The sequence below is a fragment of the Hippopotamus amphibius genome, chromosome 13, assembly GCF_030028045.1.
Source record: "Hippopotamus amphibius kiboko isolate mHipAmp2 chromosome 13, mHipAmp2.hap2, whole genome shotgun sequence".
In the NCBI taxonomy this organism is placed as follows: domain Eukaryota; kingdom Metazoa; phylum Chordata; class Mammalia; order Artiodactyla; family Hippopotamidae; genus Hippopotamus; species Hippopotamus amphibius.
The window spans coordinates 23,063,595-23,083,426 of record NC_080198.1 but is presented as its reverse complement, the minus strand read 5'-3'; the positions used below and the strand labels follow the sequence as shown (position 1 = coordinate 23,083,426).

The following is a 19,832-nucleotide window of genomic DNA, read 5'->3' as shown; positions in this document are numbered from 1 at the left end:
CACCTCCCCTAAGCCACCCTGCCTTCCACAGGGTAGTTCTTACGACTACTTTCCCTCCAAATCACCTGCCCAGATTTCCAATAAATCAAGGAAAGAGCCTCTCTCTTGGCTGAAAACAGACAGGCCCTCTAAGAAGCCCCCAAAGACCATTTCTATCATGACACATTACTTGTCCCAAATGTGTCCCTTCACCCTGACAATAAATGTCTAAAACTATCCACTATCTGCCCTATGCGTCACAGTCGCTCATTCTTGGACTAACCCATTCATTTAGTCCTTCAGTTATTTATTCAGTCAAACATACATGGGGTGCCTATTAGGTGCAGCTACTGTAAGAAAAAGGTCAACTTCACCGCAGTATGGTCGACCCCCTTTCCACATCCCCTAGTTCCCAAAAAATACACCCTGGAGACACAGAAAAGCACAGAAGTGATGGGCACACTGACAGGGTCACAGTGTTACGGGGGAGGAGGCTGGGGGAGGGACAGCCATTTCAGACTGAGGTGACAACGTGAACAAGGCCTGGGATCAGAGCCACGGTCTGCGTGGGCTCCCATCACGAGCAGTTTTATGTAAAGTTCAAGGCAGGAAGTGGTGAGAAGCCGGGAAGAAAAGAAACCGGGGCCAACTCTGAAAGAACCAAGACTTTATCCCATAGGTGATGGGGAAGCCACAAAGGGTCCATCCTTCATTTCTTCACCAAACACTGACTGCAAGGCCACCATGAGACAGGCACCCCACTGGGTAGTAGGTGTTGAGTGGCTGGCAATGAGGGTGGAGCTCTGTGGGGGTTACATGGGAGGGAGGATGGATAGGAAGAGAAGGGCCAAGCCTGGAAGCCATTGGAGCTGAGGCCGTGAGGACCCCTGCAGAGAAGAGGTGCACGTCTCAGGTTTGGCGGTGGCCAGGAAGAGCTAGGATGCTAAACCCGCATCATTTAAGCAGTTTCTCAACACAGGTGCTCAGTGGGCCCACTAGACAGAGCTCACAAACATCTGAGCCTCTACCGGGAACTTGGGGTCCCACACCTAGTGGGTCACCCACAAGAGAAGTTCTCAACTAGAGATGGACATTTGCCCCAGAGAACACACAGCCCAGGTGCTGCCCCAGGCCCACAGGAGAGGAGGTAGCCGTGTGAATCCTTGACCCTAGCTAAGTGTGGCTGATATGGAAACAGGACCTTTCCTCACAACTGAGGGAACAGAAACCCAAAGCAGAAACGTGGTCTTTGAAAGATCCTGTATAGGGTATCTCTGGCAGAGGCAGGGCTAGAAGCTGAGCGAGAGGCCAAGTTCATGGGAGGGATGCTTCCTCCCCATTCCCTGGGCACCAGCACTCACCTCGCTAAAAATGGCTTGCATTCTGAGTTCAAGAGGTAGGGAGCGCCTTGTTGGGTGATGTGCTGACAAGAGGACAGTGAGGGGGATTTTCCTGCCAGCAGAGAAGTCACTCTAATACCCCATGTTCAGCTGGAGGGGAACAGAGACTGGACCAATATTCTCTGCCCCGTATGAGAGGCAGGCAGGGTCCTCATCAATGTGCTTTCTCTTCCACGAGGTGACCCATGGGGCCGCTGAGGCAGGGAAAGCACAGTACCAGGAAACAGGTCTGATGGTACTCACAACGCATAGCAGCACTTTGTTTTCTGAGTCCATTTCCCTGGACAATTTACTGAGCCTCCCAGGAGCTAGAGCTCTTTTTCAGGGAACAGGGGAAAGTGAAGACAGGCGTGAGAAGCACAGGCGTGTGGTTAATGGAACCGCATAATTGCTGGAGCATCCCCAAATCAGGGCTCTTGTTAACACACACTAGAGAATGCGGGAGGTGGGCAGGGGCCGGCCTGGCCTGTGAAGAGCCTCGGGTGGTGAAAGGGTTTATCACTGCTGTCGGCAAGGCCAGGAGGAGGGGGAGTCCCTGGAATGGCCGGTCCTCATGCTGACTTCCAAAATCAAATAACAATTATGAGGCAGAAAAACTTTACTCTGCATGCTGATAACCACTGTTTTCCCACATACAAAAAAGAATTACACTTGACTGGAGAAAACGTCACATTCCCAAAAAGGCCAAGGGAACCTTTTCCCCTTATTTCCAAAATGCTAGTTACTCTTTGTGACTTGTCGAAGGGGCCAATTCCAAACACAACCCTTGCAAAATACCAACAGATAATTATCCAAACTGAGTGTCAGCACTAGAATTTTGCTATATTACAATACAGCTTTCGGGTGGGATCAGAGGGAACCTTCACTTTCTATAGCTTATATTTACATATTCTTTTTTTTTTTTCCAAGAAGAGCAAAGTCTTATTTTTGGAATTTTAAAGAAAAAGGCTTTTTAAAGAGTCTGATGTAAGTTTTGCCTATCGCTTTTTTCTTCCCCCACCATTATAGTGGGACTTCTCTGATTTACAGGCGGAATGCAAGTGAGAGATGGGTGGTCTGCCTTTCAGGGGAAAAAAATAACCCAGATTAGGCGGCAAATCCACAGTCAAGTTCTATATTCAATAAATGAGGCAGTCATGCCTCACCAGGCCAAACACACTGTCCCACACACCACAAAGCCAAAAGCATCTCCTAGCCATTTTAAATGGCTAACTCCGCAGTATCTTCCCATTAAATCAGTGGTAAAAGAGGTAACTAAAACCTCTAACAAGGCCCCCAGAATCAGAAGTGCTAAATTAAAGGTCAGCCTTCGTATTTATTTTTTCTCTACTTTCTTTCCTCCAAAGAAAGAAAAAAGAAGGTGGAAGGTCAGGAAGGCAGGGGAGCCTGAGTATTTTAAGTGACAGGTATCAGAGGGAAGAAAAGTGGACAAATCCTTTCACTGGCAGTTACCCAGCTGTGGTTCATTAAAACTTTTGCCTGCACCTTGAAAGGACCTGGCGAGCTTAAAAAACAAAATACACAAAACATCAATGCCCCTCCCCGAAAAGCCCCCCAGCCAAAGGGTTTTCCTTTAATCTGCCCGGGGAAGTGGCCTGGGCATCTAGGTTTGTTCAAGTTCCCCTGGTCATTCTACTGTGCAGCCAAGGATGGGAGCCACTGCTGAGATATTTGCAGAGTGCTTTGCTGTTTGCTTCACCTACCCTAGGTAGAGGAACAGAAGGTGAGAAAAGAGGGAAATTAACTCCTGCTGCCCACAACAGTTCCCATAGCAGGCATTAATACACAAGAAAGGTAAGGTCACACACTCATGCGCACACACACACACGTGCGCGTGTGGATGTAGATTATCTTTCTATCACTAAGAAAGCGAGCCACACCACAACAGGTATCTGCAAGCAGAGTCCATTTTCAGGCGATGTGAAGAGCCTCAGCCCCCAACTCCAACAGCAGGCCTCCTGGTTCAGCGTGGAGAATACCAACAATGCCCCCTGGAACACAGAAGCCAAAGCAGGGCCAGCTCTGCCCACGCCCGGAGGGCCCTTGATGGGTTAGTGATAACACAGTGTCTCCAGGCTGCTGCATCTTCACTAGATAGCAGACCCTGTACTGAGGCATGCAGTATTTAGTGGATCCTCACAGCAAACATCATTGCACGAGTGAGCCAACTGAGACCCAAGAGAACCAGCAAGGGTGATGGAGGCGGGACTCCCAACCAGGTGCAACGGATCCGGAGCCTTCTCTTAACCACTGTGCAGAACCGCCCCCTCTCTATAAGGCCCTCTGATGCGGGAGGTACTGTAAGGTGAAGACGTCCACTGGCACCTACCTTCTCTCTACATTACTCGGGGAAGGAGCCCTGGTCTTTACAAACTGATTCACAGCAGCCCGCCTCTCACAGTCCTCCCCACTGATGAAGTGTTTCTTGGCCCCCAAAGACCCATACAGCTGAGCAGAGACCAGTGGCCCCCAGAGGGGACACCCTGGGAGTACCACCTGGCTGTATCCCACCCTGCCATCTCCTGGCTGAAGGGGGTGGGAAGAAAGAACTACAAATTGGCACCTTTATCTCAGCTGCGTGGGTTTGAAGGGCATCCAGGAAGTGAGGGACTGTGGAGGAATCTGCCTTGAAGTAATATGTTGGAGGGCAGAGGGCCACTAGCTAAGCAGCTGCTGGCACAACTGAACAGGCCTGGGCGCCACAGAGACCTGACAGCAAGGCGAGTCTTCCTTCCTGCGCCCTTACACGACGGGCAACAAGCATCCGTCAGAATAACCAACCTGTGGGTGTGATGAGGGGGTGAGGGGAGGGTCAGGCTAATCTTCAGGGCAGGAGGACTTCCTGTCACTCTGCATCAGTTAATGAAAATCATAGTGAGGGCCGCCCAACGTTCAGAGGCAGGCACACAGCTTGAAGAGACGCCCCTGCGTGGGGCGCAGCCTCTCACCCACACCCCAGAGCCACACTGGACCTTCAGGCCGCAGTCCTGAGGTGCACCCCTCCTAATCTGATATGTCAGCATGTAAAAACGACAAGACTCTCCCAGGCTCCCAGACCATACATTTCCCCATGTACAGTGAGCACAAACCCCAGAGGTGCAGAGAAATGAGATCAAGACTCACCTCTACCACTTTCTGTGTGACCTCAGAGACGTGTCCTGCCCTCTCTGTGCCTTCAGGCACGTCATCTGTAAAAAGTGCTTAACAACAGACCCTGTGCTTCCTCGGACTGCAGAGGTGATACAATGAGATAAGGCCTGGGGAGGTACGCAGAGCAATGCCCGACATCTGTGTACCACATACAGTGGCCGTCCCAATTTTCCATCCCAAGAGGCTGAACTATGACAAGACGGCTGATGTTTTGACCTTTTTTTTTTTTTGAACTACAGAATTTGGCAATTTCGTATGACTCGACAACTCAAGGGGTAAACTAACCTATCTTTACAAAACCCTAGCCTCTGAACTGGCAGGGGGAATCTAATAGTCCCTCCGTATCGCCCAAGAATGACAGGCCTTATGAAAGGAAGGCCCGGCATAAACGCAAACACATTTCTTCCACTTGGGCTGTAAAAGCTGAAAATGGCTCCCAGGTGTGAGCAGACACACTCGGCCCAGCCTTCTTTGCAAGGTCACCACGGGGGTCAAAGTCGAGCCAGCCATTTTCGGATTAGGTGCACACGCTGGTGAGGCCTCCCCCGGGTAAGTGGATTACAGAAGCCACCTGCAGGAAGTGGGTGCGAGGGAGGAGGGGGAGGAAACGGCCCGGCTGGAAGGAGGCTGTGGATATGGGCGGGGGCCAGCTCCTTTCACACGGGAGATTGTGCAATGGACAAAGCAGCTCTGCTTCCCTTCCCCACAGCGACGCCGGGTCACACGGGCCTGCCGGGCTTTCAGCACCCACTGCTGGAAGGAGGCACATCCCTTCAAGACCATCCACACTGCACTAGCATCCCCATTCCCACTGGATCTTGAACTCTATTTAAAGCTTACACCGTCATCAGAAAAAATGAGACAGAAAAGGGGAAGAAAAAAGTCAAAAACACAACAAAGGCCAAGTCTCAACGACAGACCCTAAGTTACTGAGTTCCCAAAAAAGGCAGTGACCTCCGTGGCCAAGTTCCTATTCCACAGGCTCGCCCCTTCCTCGGCTCCCCAGACCCCACAGCTGGCGTTCGCTTCACTTTCTCAGCAAATGATTTGCAGATGGACCGCTCATCTGGCTGCCTCACCACCCCCACTCTCAAAGAAAGAAAAAAAAAAATGAGAAAAGAGAGAAGGAAAATGACAAGTCAGGACTGTGTGTAATTTGGCAGACTTGCTGCAGAGGCCTCGGCGGCGGCTCCTTTCCCAGTGAAAGGCTCCCTGAGACTCAGGGCAAGAGGCAGTCCACACTACAGAAGCCCTGGGAAGCTTCCGGGACACAGAGCTGCTTTCTTTGTCAATTGGGTGTTTAACTTTCTATTTTGAGGCTCACTGGTGGTGTCCAGTGTCTGATGAGGCTGCAGGTCTGAGAACTACGGGTCCTGCTCTGCTTTCCAACAGAAGCTTGCTCGCCCTTTGGAGCAGCCTGCCTGTTGACAAAGGGAAAAATGGGGAGCGGGAAGCAAACTGGCCTTGAAAAGGGACCAGCCGTGTCCTATGAGCGCTCCTCCAAGGGGCCAGCATGTTGGCGGAGCACCACACTGCCCCATGTGATGCCTGAAACTGACGCTCACTTGCGGGGGGACAGAAAGGAGGTCCACGTAATGTCACTTTGTCTGGGAACCTTCCCAGTCTTGCACCCTATCAGTGATGGTGGTGAGGAGCCCGAGACATTCCTTAGCCCTTGCTTGTATGACAACTGTCTGTTTACTTATCTTTCTCTGCAGCTAGACTGCGAGTCCCTTGAGGGCAGGGACTCCAGTCCGTGGGGCACATTTGTCCCTCCTGGGCTTCACGTGGGTCACCGGCACACCTCCATGCGACCTTGCAGGTGAGCCCTGGGCCCCCATCTCTCCGCTTCCTCCACTTTCCTTGCTTGTGCCCACTGACAACCGAAACGACAGCCTCCCGGTGGCAGAAGGCTGGGAAAACAGGAGGTGAGGATTGGAGCCACAGACAATTCAGGTTAGGGGGCAGGTGTGGGCCCCAAGTTCTGATTCCCCCACCAGGGCAGAGGAGCATGGCCGTGCTCACTTTTCAGATGCTCCTTTAAACTTCCACCTGGAACAAAAGCGCACCACTCAAGTCTTAGTCGAAGGGCAAAGTTTTATCTGATAATGGTGACTGATAATCAGCAGAAAGGTAAGTGGTGCTAAAAGCCGGGCCCCTCCTGCCCAGAGGGGCAGGGCTGTAAGGAGAGCTGCTGGCACCCACACATCAAGTTGGGAACAGGTCTCCTGTCGGGACAGGCTGTTCCCTGAGCACTCCCTGCCTCCCAGGAACTCGTGAAGGTCTGATGGGGAGACCTGCGTGATCGCCAATCAACAGTCAATTAAGCAGAGACAAACTGATAACAGCCGTGGGCCTCACACGTGCGACCGCAGGCAGAGCAGCGCTGTCCACGCTCGCTCAGTGTCGACTGCTGAGCACTTTGCTCAGAAATAAATACCTTAACCAGGGCTTGGAGCCCCACTGTTGCAAATAAATGCCTGTGCCCACACCGGTGACGTGGGGAATTTGTCTAAATACTTTACTGTCCTCCAAAAGCGAAGCAGCTTGGTTAGTAAGGGCTCCACCCTGCCCCCCAACACATTACTACAGAAGCTCAGGTAGTGGTTCTCAAGGAAGGGGGTTCCCAGTCCAGTAGGAACTTGTGAGCAAAGCAAATTCTTTAGTAGCACCCCACCCAGACTTGCTGGATCAGATATTGGGGGTGGGGCCAAGCCATCCTGTGGCCCAGCGAGCCTTCCAGGTGATTCTGGTAAAGGGTCCAGTTTGAGAATCACACAGGTGATGGAGAAGCCACGATCTCCCAAGGGAATGGGTGTGACGTTTTATCCAGAGGAAAGAATCCATTCACACCCAAAGAAATGGGCAAACAAGGCGGAAGGTGAGCACGTCTCTGAAGACACAGAATAGGACCCGAACCCCTACATTACATGTATTTTCCTGTTGTGCTGTTTTCTGACCAGGGCCCTGGCTTCCCTTTAGCATCTGGGATCTGAACTGCCTACAGGCTGCTCAGGGAACACGGACATTCTCATTTGACCTGGGGCCTTTCAAACACAACTTTGTTCACAACTTCTCTCTAAAGTGTTTCAATCAGTACCAACTCCACGATACTGAGAGTGTGTCCAAAGGCCTGCAGCGTATAAGATGCCAATGACCCACATGGGCTTTACTTTTACACCAACACCCAAGCTGACTGGCCTTCTTTCACCAAACAAGACTAGTCTGGGTTCTTACTGGAGGATGCCACTCAGAAGCAGAATAGGGAAAGAACTGCCCATTTCCACATTTTCTATTAAACTTTTCTCTTAACTTGATGATTTGTGGATGGTCCAGCAAATTCCCCCACAGGAAGGACGGATGATCATTTACCTTGGGGAGAATTTCGATGTCCACCGCACCTTGTACACACACACACAGTCCCCACAGGTCTGCTTTCGTATCAGGATGTAAAGAGCTCCACCGTCCAAGGTTACCACTCAACCTTTTAAGACAAACTATCATATTGTACTTAGGGGGAGAAACATTGTGGTAAAAAGATTTTAACATCAATTGTGTTAATGTCTGCAAATAATGACCTTCTAGGTGAAGCAACACAGAGAAAGTTTTAAAGGCAGCTGAGCGAACAGAAAAGCAAGAGGCTTAGGGGGAGAATAGAGCGACACACACACACACACACACAAACACACACACACACACACACACACACCCCCCTCTAACCCACACCACACACACACACACACACACACAGTTTTAGTAATACCAGGCGACAACTACGCAGTGTAATTTCAGCTGATAATTAACAGTCTCAGCTCGGGTCCTGAAGCCCAGACTAATTTTCTGAAGTTGAGTTTTGGGGCCCGTTTCTCCCTGGCTTCCAGGCTGGGTCCTCGGAGAAACAGATTCCTCTCCCCAGCAGTGAGCGGCAGCCCAGATCTTCACCACCTCCCACTAAGGCTCACACTTTAATTACTTTAATGTGAATTGATGTTCCCATTAATGAGCCTGTAAAGAAGATTGATCTGGCCCCTTTTTTCTAGAGGGTGTGCTAGGCACTCGGAGAGTTAAATATGACTATTGATTTTACTTCCCCAGCAGACCTAGCGCAGAAGAGCTCCCTCCATGCTTCCCGGACTCAGGCTCCCTCAACTCCACCCAGCGCTCCTGCCACTTAACTGGCTCCAAGTGGGGTCACAGACAGGACAGCAGGTTTCACTCCTTCCAGGTTTTATTCTCCGGAAGTTACAATAAAGCGATATTGAATACTCCATCCCTTTGATTTAATCAGTTTTTCTTCAGCTAAGAGGTCACAGCCAGATACAGAATCGTGTAGTTCAATCCGCCTCTGATGGTTTTATTTAAGATTTTCACAATCTAAGTCTTTCAGGTACATTTGCTAACAAGAGAGAAAGATACTTTTCTCAAAAGAAAAAAAAAACAGTTGAGTTTTCAAATTACTGGTTGTCAGGAAGTTGGGAGGAAGGGAATAGGAGAGCTGATTGCTTCAGGGGTGGGGGGTCTGTTTTGGGGGTGATGCCAGTGTCCTGAAATTAGATAGTGTTAAGGGGTGCACACCATTGAGGAGGTACTAAAAGCTGCTGAACCGTACACTTTAAATTCGTTAAAGCAGTGTTTTATGTTATGTTAGGTTTCTCTCAATAAAAAATACAGTTTTCAGAAAAGTTTTTTTTTTCCCCAAAGATTCAAAGTAAAAGATATGTTTTCAAATGCAACAGACTGAAGGATTTAAAGGCACAATTACAAAGTCGCAGGTAACTGTGTGTGAGAAATCTCAGCCTAGATCTCCCACCGGACTGAGGCCACAGGTAGGGGGAGACGGAGCGAGAGGGCGTGGGTGAGGGACGGGGTCCAAAGCGCACCACCAACTGGAAAAGAAGTTACGTGGGCAAAGCCAAGGCCACGTGGGAGACTCCCTACAGTAAACACAGGAGGCAAAGCCGCTGTGCTTCACAACCAACGTCGATGCTACAGCGAGCTTTTTATTCCTAGGACTAGGAAAAAAAAAAAACAAAAAGCAATCATTTCCACTGGAACCCATCTCCTCAATGATACAAGAGCATAACACCACAGGAAAAGCGGAAATTTTTCTTCCCCAGAAATGTCACTTATCCTTCACATGAAATTACTGTTGCTGTGGGAATTGCAACTTGAGTTTCCTGGACTTCAAATTAGAAAGAAAAAAAATCTCAAACGTGAAAATCTACGGGCAGATTCTTTCCCTGTTGAACAAAAGTCTTTTTTCTTCTCTGAGAACTACTTTATCAAATTTAGCTCCCTCACTCCAACCCAATCCTATTAAAAGCTTTCCTCAAGTTTAATGCTTTTTGGTTATTAAGGACAAATGGCTTTGGCATTATCCGCAGAACATGATGCAAATAAAAACCTGCTCTTTGACAAATACTTTAACTGAATTTGATTCCTTTAATCAGAAAGTATTAACCAACTGAAATTTTCCTGAAGGACTCCAGTTCCCAAAATTCTAGAAAACTCTTTTCTGAGGCCCTGATAGTAAAGCTGGACTCAAAACAAACCTATTTCCCAAGCAGCCCTCCTAAGTGTGACCTCAGCAAGGCAGGGTGCTGGTGCCTGGGGGATCGGAGCACTGTCGTGTGAGCAACAAACCAGGGTTACTGACACAGACTCGGGAGATAGGAAACCAAACGCAAGAGATGAAGAACCTACTTTTACAGGCAAACAAAATCCAGAGGCAAAAGTCCCTAATTACAGGTGTCTGAGTTGAAAACCACAAAGCTGCTACTTCTCCTAAAAGACATAAGGCAGCAACAGTGGTTATGGGACAGCGGGGTCAGCATTTCTTTTGTCATATTATTGGCCCAACTCTCAACTTCCGAGTCACGGAAGGAATATAAAAGCTGCAAGCGCACTTTTACCATGTATTTCAACCCCTTCATTCAACAAAAGCACCTTGTCCCAGGTCACAACATCATCAGAGACAGAGTGGATTATATGCCTGGTCCCCCCTTTTCCCTAAGCCACCTGCCTATAACCTTGTCCCCAGAAAGCTGTCCCAGCTCCTTTAACTCAGATGGCCTCAGTCATCTGGTCCCTTCACGCATTCTGATTATTTTTCGCATCCTCCTCCTTCCCACAAAGGGGAGAATCTGGAGACTAAGGGCTACCAATGTGAACTGACCTGCCACATTTGGAGACAAGGTGTCAGGAACTTCCCACATGTGATGGCATTGAAACTTTCCGAGGTCACTCTGGACCCCAAGTGCACGGGCACAGAGATACCTACTAAATGTTTGTTGAACATGTGACACCTTTTACTGCTATGTTTCTGAAAAGCCATAAACACACCAGCAAAACATGCTCTTCAAAGCCTGAACGGTTGGGATCTGTGGATGGAGATGCAAGGTGCTTCCCCTTCATAGGTCAGGGTGAGAAAGTAATGCTTCCTCCGTTCCCCGCTCTGCTATTTTATCCCCTGTCCTTTGCATGGCCCACTTGGGAAATACAAGGTATGAAGGACGAGAGCAAAATTATCTATAATCCCGATGTCACGCTGCTAGCCTGACTCCATAGGGTCTAAGATCGGGGAACACACGCCCCTCAGAGAGAAGAAAGATAAAGACCCTTCAGTGCCTGTAGTTTCAGCTAAATCACTGACCAAGTCAGATAGAGACCAGCTTCAGGCCAAAGGTAGTATCCGCCAATTCGAACCTGCATTTTCCAAACTAAATCAAAACCCAGAGGGAGTCTTTTTTTTTTTTTCTTTCCTACTTTACATATTTTAACGCTGTCTAATGGAATAGCAGGAACAAGGCCAACCAGCCCCACTGCTCACTTGGACACTTGGGCCAAGGAACAGCAATGTATTTTTAGTCAGCAGAACAAGGCAAGAGTCAGAGAGCCACAGGCCCTTGGGGCAAGCCCGGGGCCCTGCCCATCCTGGCGCAGGGCGGCTCAGAGTCACCCGCCACACTCCTGCACGCTGTGTGGGGCGGGGGGGGGGGGGGGCGGGGAGACAGATGAGTAGTGCACGGGCATTTGTGTCCGGTCTTGGTTCCCCTCTCGATTTTGCACCTTAAAGGAACTGAAGCAGCCTTGGTTTCCTGTTTGGGAACTCAAACATGTTCTCTGTGGCCCTGGCTTCCCAACCAAGTGAAGAACAAGGGGAGGGAAAGCAGTGCTTCTCAAACTTGAACAAGTGGGCAAATGGCCAGGCGACCTTGTTAAAGCAGCTTCTGATTCAGCAGGACTGGGAAGAGGCTTGAGATTCTGCATTTCTAATGAGCTCAGTGCCAAGAGGACACTGCTGGTGTAGGAACCATCCTTTAAACAGCAAGGAGTAAAAAGCATCTTCCAGTGCATTGCTCTATATGTATGTACCAGGGATTGACATGTCCCTAACTGGCCTTGGGTAAGGGTGAGTCATTTAATTTAACCGGCAATTAAATACCTTTCAGATGCTAGACCCACAGGCCAAATGGGTACAAAAAGAAAGTCAGATCCTTGACTGTCCATCTTGGGACAAAGAGCTACACCCTTCACTCCAGCATTTCATAGGTACAAGAAGTGATTCACAGACCCTGTGGCCTTAAAGGTGAAATCATGCCAAGGCCCAAGGGGCCAGGTGACAACTAGCCACCAGCCAGCAAAGCCACCATCTGTCAAACACCTACTCTGGGTCGTGCAGGATGATAGGAGCTTCATATACATCACACTCCCCTTGAACCTTGGGCTCACTGCCCCTGTGTGTATAACGGGCCAAGAGCACATTCTGTAGATGAAGAAAATGAGATTCAGAGAGATGAAGCTGTCTATCTGGGACACCGACCTGGGCCACGATTCTAACCTCCTGCTCCGCAACCCGACAATGCCTTGAAAGGGGTTGAGCCTGAGGCCATGTTTCACAAGGACAGGGCATCTCCTGAACGCAGGGCCTGTGACCAACAAAGCCCGGAGGTCTGCAAGCTGCACCCGCCATCAGACAGATGACTGACACCTTCCCACCAGGTCCCTCTACTTGGCTCAGTGTCGAGAAAAGATACCTACAGGTGAGCAGAGGAGTTGTAACACCAGCAAAATCAAAATCAAGTAAAAACTGACCGGGCTGGAGTGGAAACAGGAAATTAGGCATGAAGAGGGAGGTGCTCTGCTGGGGGAGGTGCCAATAATATCTGGTCTAGAAAATTGCTGGACCCAGGACTGCTTTATCTGAAAAGACCTCTGGGTGAGTTTTAAACAAGCGAGCACCTCAATCTGAAACTCACAATTACCTCCCCTTTTTCCTCATTAAGTCCCTTTATACCCTTTTTCATTTCCAGTGTGTTGTCTATAACAGTCGACAGGCTGTATGTTGTCTAACACTTGAATGTGACAATGAATTCCTTACTTTTATATTTTTTCAGAAGCCCACTGGTTTTTTTTTTTTTTTTTAAGCCATGAAAGTGAGTGGAGTCACATGCCCAAATTCACTGCCACAAAGATAAGCCTTCTGTCTTTTCATATACACAGCTTCTTTTAAGTTGGGTTTATTCACTCGAATTGCAGCTTAACCACCAGGACCAAGAAATTTAATTCTATGTATCCCTGGACATTAAAGAGATAATTTTCCCCAAAATTAGAGATGAGGCAAAACTTCTGGTTTTAATTCTACACACCCCTAAACAGCAAGCAAGGCATTTGTCAGAATCATTACAGCTACATGGAGAAAGGCCATTTTTTTTCTACCAGTGAGCCCAGGAACATGAATTTCCCTGCCACTAAATGTCAGCAAGATGATACCATGGCCTCCCCACACAGCCCAGGGTCTCCCAAATGGTACCACTTACAGAAAGAGAGAGAGGATATGAGATGAGGCAGCGCCCAGGGATGGTATGGCTGTCAACTCATTGTTATTGAGGTACCTGTAATGACAACAAGAAGAAATGATACATTTAAATCACTTAAAATAGTTGTACGAAACCACAGACATACAAGGGTAATTAAAAACAAAAACAAAAACAGTGCTGAGTTGGCCATGGGAACACTGCTATATATAATGCTGAATACAAGCTAAAGAGTTTAAAAGCAAGTTTTTAATGGGAGAGAAGTGATGTCAAGTCACAAAAACTAATCATTTACCACATCCACAGTTCGGGAATAAACACTCAGGGAATGTCTCCTGTCTTCTAGGAGCTTCCAATCTAGCTCAGAAATCACACTAAGAGATAAAGAACTGCGAACGCAGGCCGAGATGGCACAATGCAGAAAAATAATGCCCCAAGATCATCAGTGAGAGCACTCCTTGTGGGCTGAAGGAGTCAGAAAAGGATCTGGGGAGGAAAGACCACGCCCTCCTGGTTGCTCTGTACACATCCCTGACATGGCTCTGCCCTCACCAAAGGGCAACATGCTTGGACCCGGCACCAGAGACTCACGCACTCCCGCGGGGCTCCAAGAGGCTCGGGACACATGGGCCAATTATTCCAGTGCCTCATCTGTGTGACAGCAAAGGAGCTGGACTTGAAGAGTCTCATGTATTTGAGATCCCAGCTTCTCTGAACTCTGATGAATCCTCCAGACACGTTTCCCAGGAATATATCCATATACACACGCATACTTTTGCACGGAGACAATTGGAAAATCCTCCTCAGACAAGAGATGCTTCCCAAGCTCCCTTCCTGCTCGAATATTCTAAACCTGTACTTCCATAGTTCATAACTCTTAACGGAAGGGGAAGCCGAGAACCAGAACACAGCTCGCCTGGTCCGCCCCCAGAGGCTCTGGAATCCAGCCTCCTTACATGGACATATACTTCCAAATCTGGGGAGAGAATCCAAAATCAGATTTGCAAAGTGAGACCCAAAATCCTTAAGAAAGCCAAAGCACAGTGATCAGGCTTTTTGCTGGGTGACGGGCTGGCAAGAAACTGTATCTGAGATTCAGAATCAAGGATAAAGCTGGGTTATCTTGTTCTTGTTCTGGAAGTGAGTATGTCTTACATAGAGCATCTTGTTACGGTTTGAAGACAAGGCCACTGAAGTGACAGCTGTATTCATACAAGTTTACAGCTAGCATTTGCTTGAATAGAATAATCTGGTTGTCTGCCATCTTTTACAGAAATGAATAGGGGGAAAAAAAAAGGAAAAGGCCTTGAATTATCCCATTTGCCTTCTTCAGTGCCAAAGCTAGTTAGAGATGAAGCTTGGCAATTACTGGGCCGAGGGACACAGAATGTCTGTTTCAATAGCTTCATGACTGAAGCATCTGGCAGAGAGAAAGCAGATCCATATCAATGTGGCAAATCCTTTCTCCACTTAAAGGGTCCTTGTTTGTGCGCTGAAGTAGACAATTAATTACTTTAACAGTCTCTTATCTGACTGCCCCCTAAATCAGATTGCTTCTGCTTCACCTTTTATCTCTCCACCCCTGCTGTGATCCGTTTCCCATCTCAGTAAGGGGATGCTGAAAACTCTCCATCAGTCTGACTCTCTACTCATAAATTTTCACAGTACCATAAATGTACGTATTACTAGAAGAGATCCTCTGATTTTATCAGAGCAAGGAAAGCTAATGTCAGGGGCCTGCTGCCAAGAAGGCAGCTTGCTTAAGAATTCTTCATTTCTTAGAGCTTAATTCGAAAACACAGATGTTAGGGGGTCACAATAGTAATAGAGGCAGCTAACTTATTGAGGGCTTATTATGTGCCAGGCATGAGTCTAAGAACTTTTCAATATATTAACCCGTCTTCAGAGCCCTATGAGGCAGGCCCCATGAACATTTCCATCGTACCACTTAGGAAACTGAATCCCTAAGATGTTCAGTAATTTGACCAAGGTCACCAGCAGTAAAAGGCAGTGGCCCTGGGGGTCTAGCCCCAAAGCCTAAGTTCTTAACCATCACCTCTATTTATAGTGACAGCAGCAACTCTACAGCGTTATGTAACTGCATCATTACAACGCTGAGGTCAGAACCAGGTGCGAGCACTGTTTCCTACCTTACAGGTAAGTTCTCTAAATTTCAGTTTAAGTCACGCCCCAGGGTAACCCAGAGAGAGAGAGACCTGGACAAGAGCTGAACAAAGTACAACTGCAAATCAAAGGAGAGCCACAAGCATAACGGCCAGCAGGCAGAAAGCTCATAACCCCTTAGGTAACACAGTAGCTGTGTTTCAGTTGCTTAGGATTAGATGTGATTTTAAACCCGAAATGAACAGTATGGACTTCACTGGAAGGGAACTTTGGCTGAATGAGCCTGGTCTCAGGCCACCCCGCTACACACGACAAACTGCTCCACCCAACTTCACAGAATAATAAATGAACAAGAAAAAGAGGCATCATCATCATATCTCAAATCTTGACGAAAATGCTGGAAGCAGTCTGTGCAGGTGCCGTGGACCAGTGCTAGAAGTAAACAGGGCATTTTAGGCTTGGATCAGCAGCCCAGAGTCAAAAGGATGAGGCAGAAATTGCAGGCTCTGATCTCAGCAGGACTGCTGGATTTATGAAAAGGTCAGATGGAGCTCAGAGGAGAAGATCTGTGAGGCTAGCTTACTTCTGGATCAATTCTACTTAAAGAGAACCACCAGTAAATCTAAGCTCCACAACCGCTGGCTCTCTCTTTGTTCACTCCGTCCCCTGTTGAAACCAGAACACCACCCTCAGAAGGCAATGGAGGCCCAACTCGCGCTGAGACACGACCAACTTGCCAGACTGAAATAGAGACTGGTCAAAAATAGCACAGCCAGAGCTGGGCAGGGAAGGGCCCTCGGGACGTGCAGCACAGTCTCCACGCGTAAGGACGCTGTCGGAATTTAGGATTGTGTTTGATGAAATCTTCTGACTATCTGGGACTGTGCAGCCTCCCCTCCCGCCTTCACCTCACCCCCAAATTTGCTTCCATCCAGGGCCTTAAAAATCCTAAAATATCTGGCTTCTATAACTGAAACTTTTCCTGATGATTCAGGACCAAGAAGTGCTCCAGAAGCATCAGACTGAATTGTGGCCCAAACCTGCAGCTGGAAAAGGTGTGAAAAAGACATGGGAAGGCTGCAGGGGCTGCCTCCCCATCCCCCACTCCCCAGCCCCGCCCCTGGGCAGAAACTGGAGGTGGGCCTTTCCCAGCCTTCTGGGCCCCCTCAGCTCTCTCTGAAACTTCCATTTACATACTTGACTTGGTTTAAAGGAAGTTTTACATTTTGCAAGATGCAAAATGTTAAAAAAGGATGTTTCTGAGGACTTTCTTTAACTATGACTGTCTCAATCAAATTAGGTATCAACAAACAATGAAAAACAAACCCACAAGGTCATTTTGAGTTATAGCGCTTTTTTTTTTTTTGGCCATATTTATTTACATATTGAGTAGCTGATATAAGCACACAGTAAAACTTCAAACTGTTTCAAAAAAGCACACCAGGAATATATATTGAAACATACAGCTTCCTTGCCCTCCAAGCCTCTGGTCTGCCTCCAAGAGGAAGCTCCGGCTGCCAGCTACTAGAGACAGATGTGGGTTTTTCTTTCACAGATGCTTGTGTGTTATACAGACTGACCTGTACCATTTTTTCCTTTAGTAACAGATCTTGGGAATCTCCCTAATTCTTCTAACCAGAGGTGGAGTGCTCCTCTGCTGGGATGAACTGTATGAATGAAACCAGAATTTGCCAATCGACTAATTCATAGACACTTTGGTTGTTTCAAACACAAAGTGAGCTGCCACTAACAACAGTCAAAGCTGGGACAGGGGTGGGAACATCAGTTCATTTTCTTTCTCAAGAGGGAGAAAGTCATCACTAGCAGGTAGGAGCATGGGTTTTGGAGTCAGGGCCACTTAATCAATAACTGTTATTGGTGCTTACAGCTACTTGAGAATAAAGCAGACTACATAATGACTTTGGCAAGACTCATGATATAGTTTGTATACCAGCTGGCTGGACACAGTTATTTTAATATCATGATATAGGATATAGTTACTTGAAGTCAACACTTACAAACAATAAGGGCAAACGCTTTTCTATGTGCCAGGCTGTGTGCTGAGGGCTTTACGTGCCATGTCTCACTGAATGACATGTCAGCCCTTTAAGGAAGGTACTACATCATCACCTCATCTTAAAAGAAGAAACTGAGGCCCAGTTACGGCACAGCAGAGCAGGGATTTTTATTAGGAGGGGACTATACAGCTCAGATTTTTAAATCAGACAGACCGGACCATTCAACCCCAATCAAGTGGCCTTCGGCATGTCACTTTAACTTCATTCTGCCTTAGTTTCCATCTCCCCAAAATGAGCAAAGTACAGGCATCAACTTCATAGGGTTTTGGCAGGATCTGGCTGAAATAATTAAATCTAATGGCCTAGGAGAGAGCCAGATATATAGTCAATGCTTAACAGGTGGTGGTAATTCACAGCCAAAAAGCAGTGCCTCAAATGACACACCCTTGTGATGTCACCCGGCCCTTAAACACACTGCACACACGGGAGAGGGAGCAGAAGCCTGGGACACTGGAGGGTGAGCCATAAATACCCGGAGGCAGGGCACACACAGCCTTCCTCGCCGCCTTCAGGAACACTTTAGGTCAGCGGCCCTGGAAAGCACTCGGCAGCATCCACATGAAGCATTCCCGGGCCAGGCAGCAGTAACGCGATCCGAGTGCAGTTTTGAGAGAGGACAGTATAAATAGCCCCTCTTATTAATAGAGGAGCCTCGCCGTCCAGGACCCCTGGCTGGAGGCCCTCCCTGGTGGGCTTTCCTCGGAGCTGTGGGCAGTGAGGACCACGTGGCCCGGCAGCAGCTGCACAAGCATCCTCACGTCCTCCAGGGGCCTCTGACGGGTTCACTTTCTTCTCTCCAACTGGCCTGTGATGCTCTGTGGTTGCCATCCTCCTAAATAAAACCACTGCTAAACCACTGCCCGCTGCTTTGCCAGCCTGTGGTTCCCCTTGTGCTGAGCTTTCCAGACTCGGGTGGCTGTGCAGGGTTTAGGAGAACTGACAGCTCCTGGGAGACCCAGTTAATTTAGAAGCTATTGTGTGTCCACTGTGATTTTTTTCTTTTCTTCAATATCCTTCTCCACCTCCCCACCCCTCGCTCCTCACGGCTTCTACCTGCCTCCCCTTAGAATTCCCTTTGGGAAAGGCCCAGATCTTTATCAATGCGACGTTCCACTGCTCTGGGCCTCCGGGGAATTCATCTCGTCCATCCCGCAGTGTGACACCAGGGACCGGAGGTGGGCATGGCAGTAAAGGGTTCAACCTATTGGCCCTCAAGGATTTGTTTCTTACCAAGGCACCCAGCCTGGGGGAGGGGGGTGCTGTGCGGTTCTGAAAATAGCAGAAGAGAAAAGAAATCACACACAGGGACTCTCCCCATGGGCCAAGCTATGGCCATCAGCTCCAATGAATAATTATTATAATCCAATAACGTGTCATTATGCCTACGTTCCAGAAGACGGTAGAGGCACAGAGGTTAAGTAACTTGTTCAGGGACACAGTCCCAGGAAGGAGCAGAACCAGAACTCAAACCCAGGTTTGCTTGCTACCAAATGTGCATTCTCCCCAGTACACCCTACTGCATCCGTAAAGGGCAATCGTGTCTTTACAGCCCCCCCACCCGCGAAGGCAGTGGTGCCACGGAGAGCGTGGGACAGGAGTCAGAGGACTGAAGGCCCAGCCCTCCCACGTACTAGCCAGGTTCCCAGACCTCGGCTCCTGCAACCGTCTGAAAAAGGCAGAATGACCAGAACGAGTGGAGGGCTTAGCCCAGTGGCCAGCTGTGGTCAACATTCCTGAGTGCATTAGCAGGAGGAAGGAGAAAAGGCACACACAGCACAGAGAGGGCACAGCATGGGGTGAGGAGCCTCATCCCGTCCCTAAATTCAACAGGAGCTCGGGGAGGGAGAAGAGCCATGCTGTGACAGGAGAAGGGAGGCTGGGCTTGGAGGCAGGTGTGGGTCTCAACAAGGGGTCTGGAGGGGTAAGAGAAAATACTCGGTACCTAGAAAGAGAAGACTGGTGCAGGAAGAGTGATACAGGAGACAAACGCTGGACGTTCTGTCCTTTTTAAATCCTTGGTGGAAGATTGTGGGTTAAGATGAGGGGTGTGGGGATTTAGGGCAGTGCAGCTTCAGGGTTAAATACATAGCTTTGGGAATCGAACAGATTTGAGTTCAGCTCTCAGCTTTACCAATCAGGTAACACTGCACAGGATTAGTTAACCTCTCCAAACTTCCGTTTCCTCCTCTATAAAGTGGAGAAAATGATTGTGAAGACAATAATTTAAATCATATACACTTGGTGTCAGGATGAGATGAGGCAGTCTTCCCTGAAGTCTGAGCACA

The 19,832-nt window shown here is 48.5% G+C and overlaps 1 protein-coding gene across 2 annotated transcripts in view; it reads right to left on the bottom strand.

Moving 5' to 3' along the window:
* LRIG1 (leucine rich repeats and immunoglobulin like domains 1) overlaps positions 1-19,832 on the bottom strand; it is a 117,555-nt gene that overhangs the window by 55,191 nt on the left and 42,532 nt on the right. For both annotated transcript variants that reach the window (XM_057705087.1, XM_057705088.1), the window contains exon 3: positions 13,349-13,423. In XM_057705087.1, the coding sequence (XP_057561070.1) occupies positions 13,349-13,423 (75 nt within the window). The remainder of the gene's footprint in view (positions 1-13,348; positions 13,424-19,832) is intronic.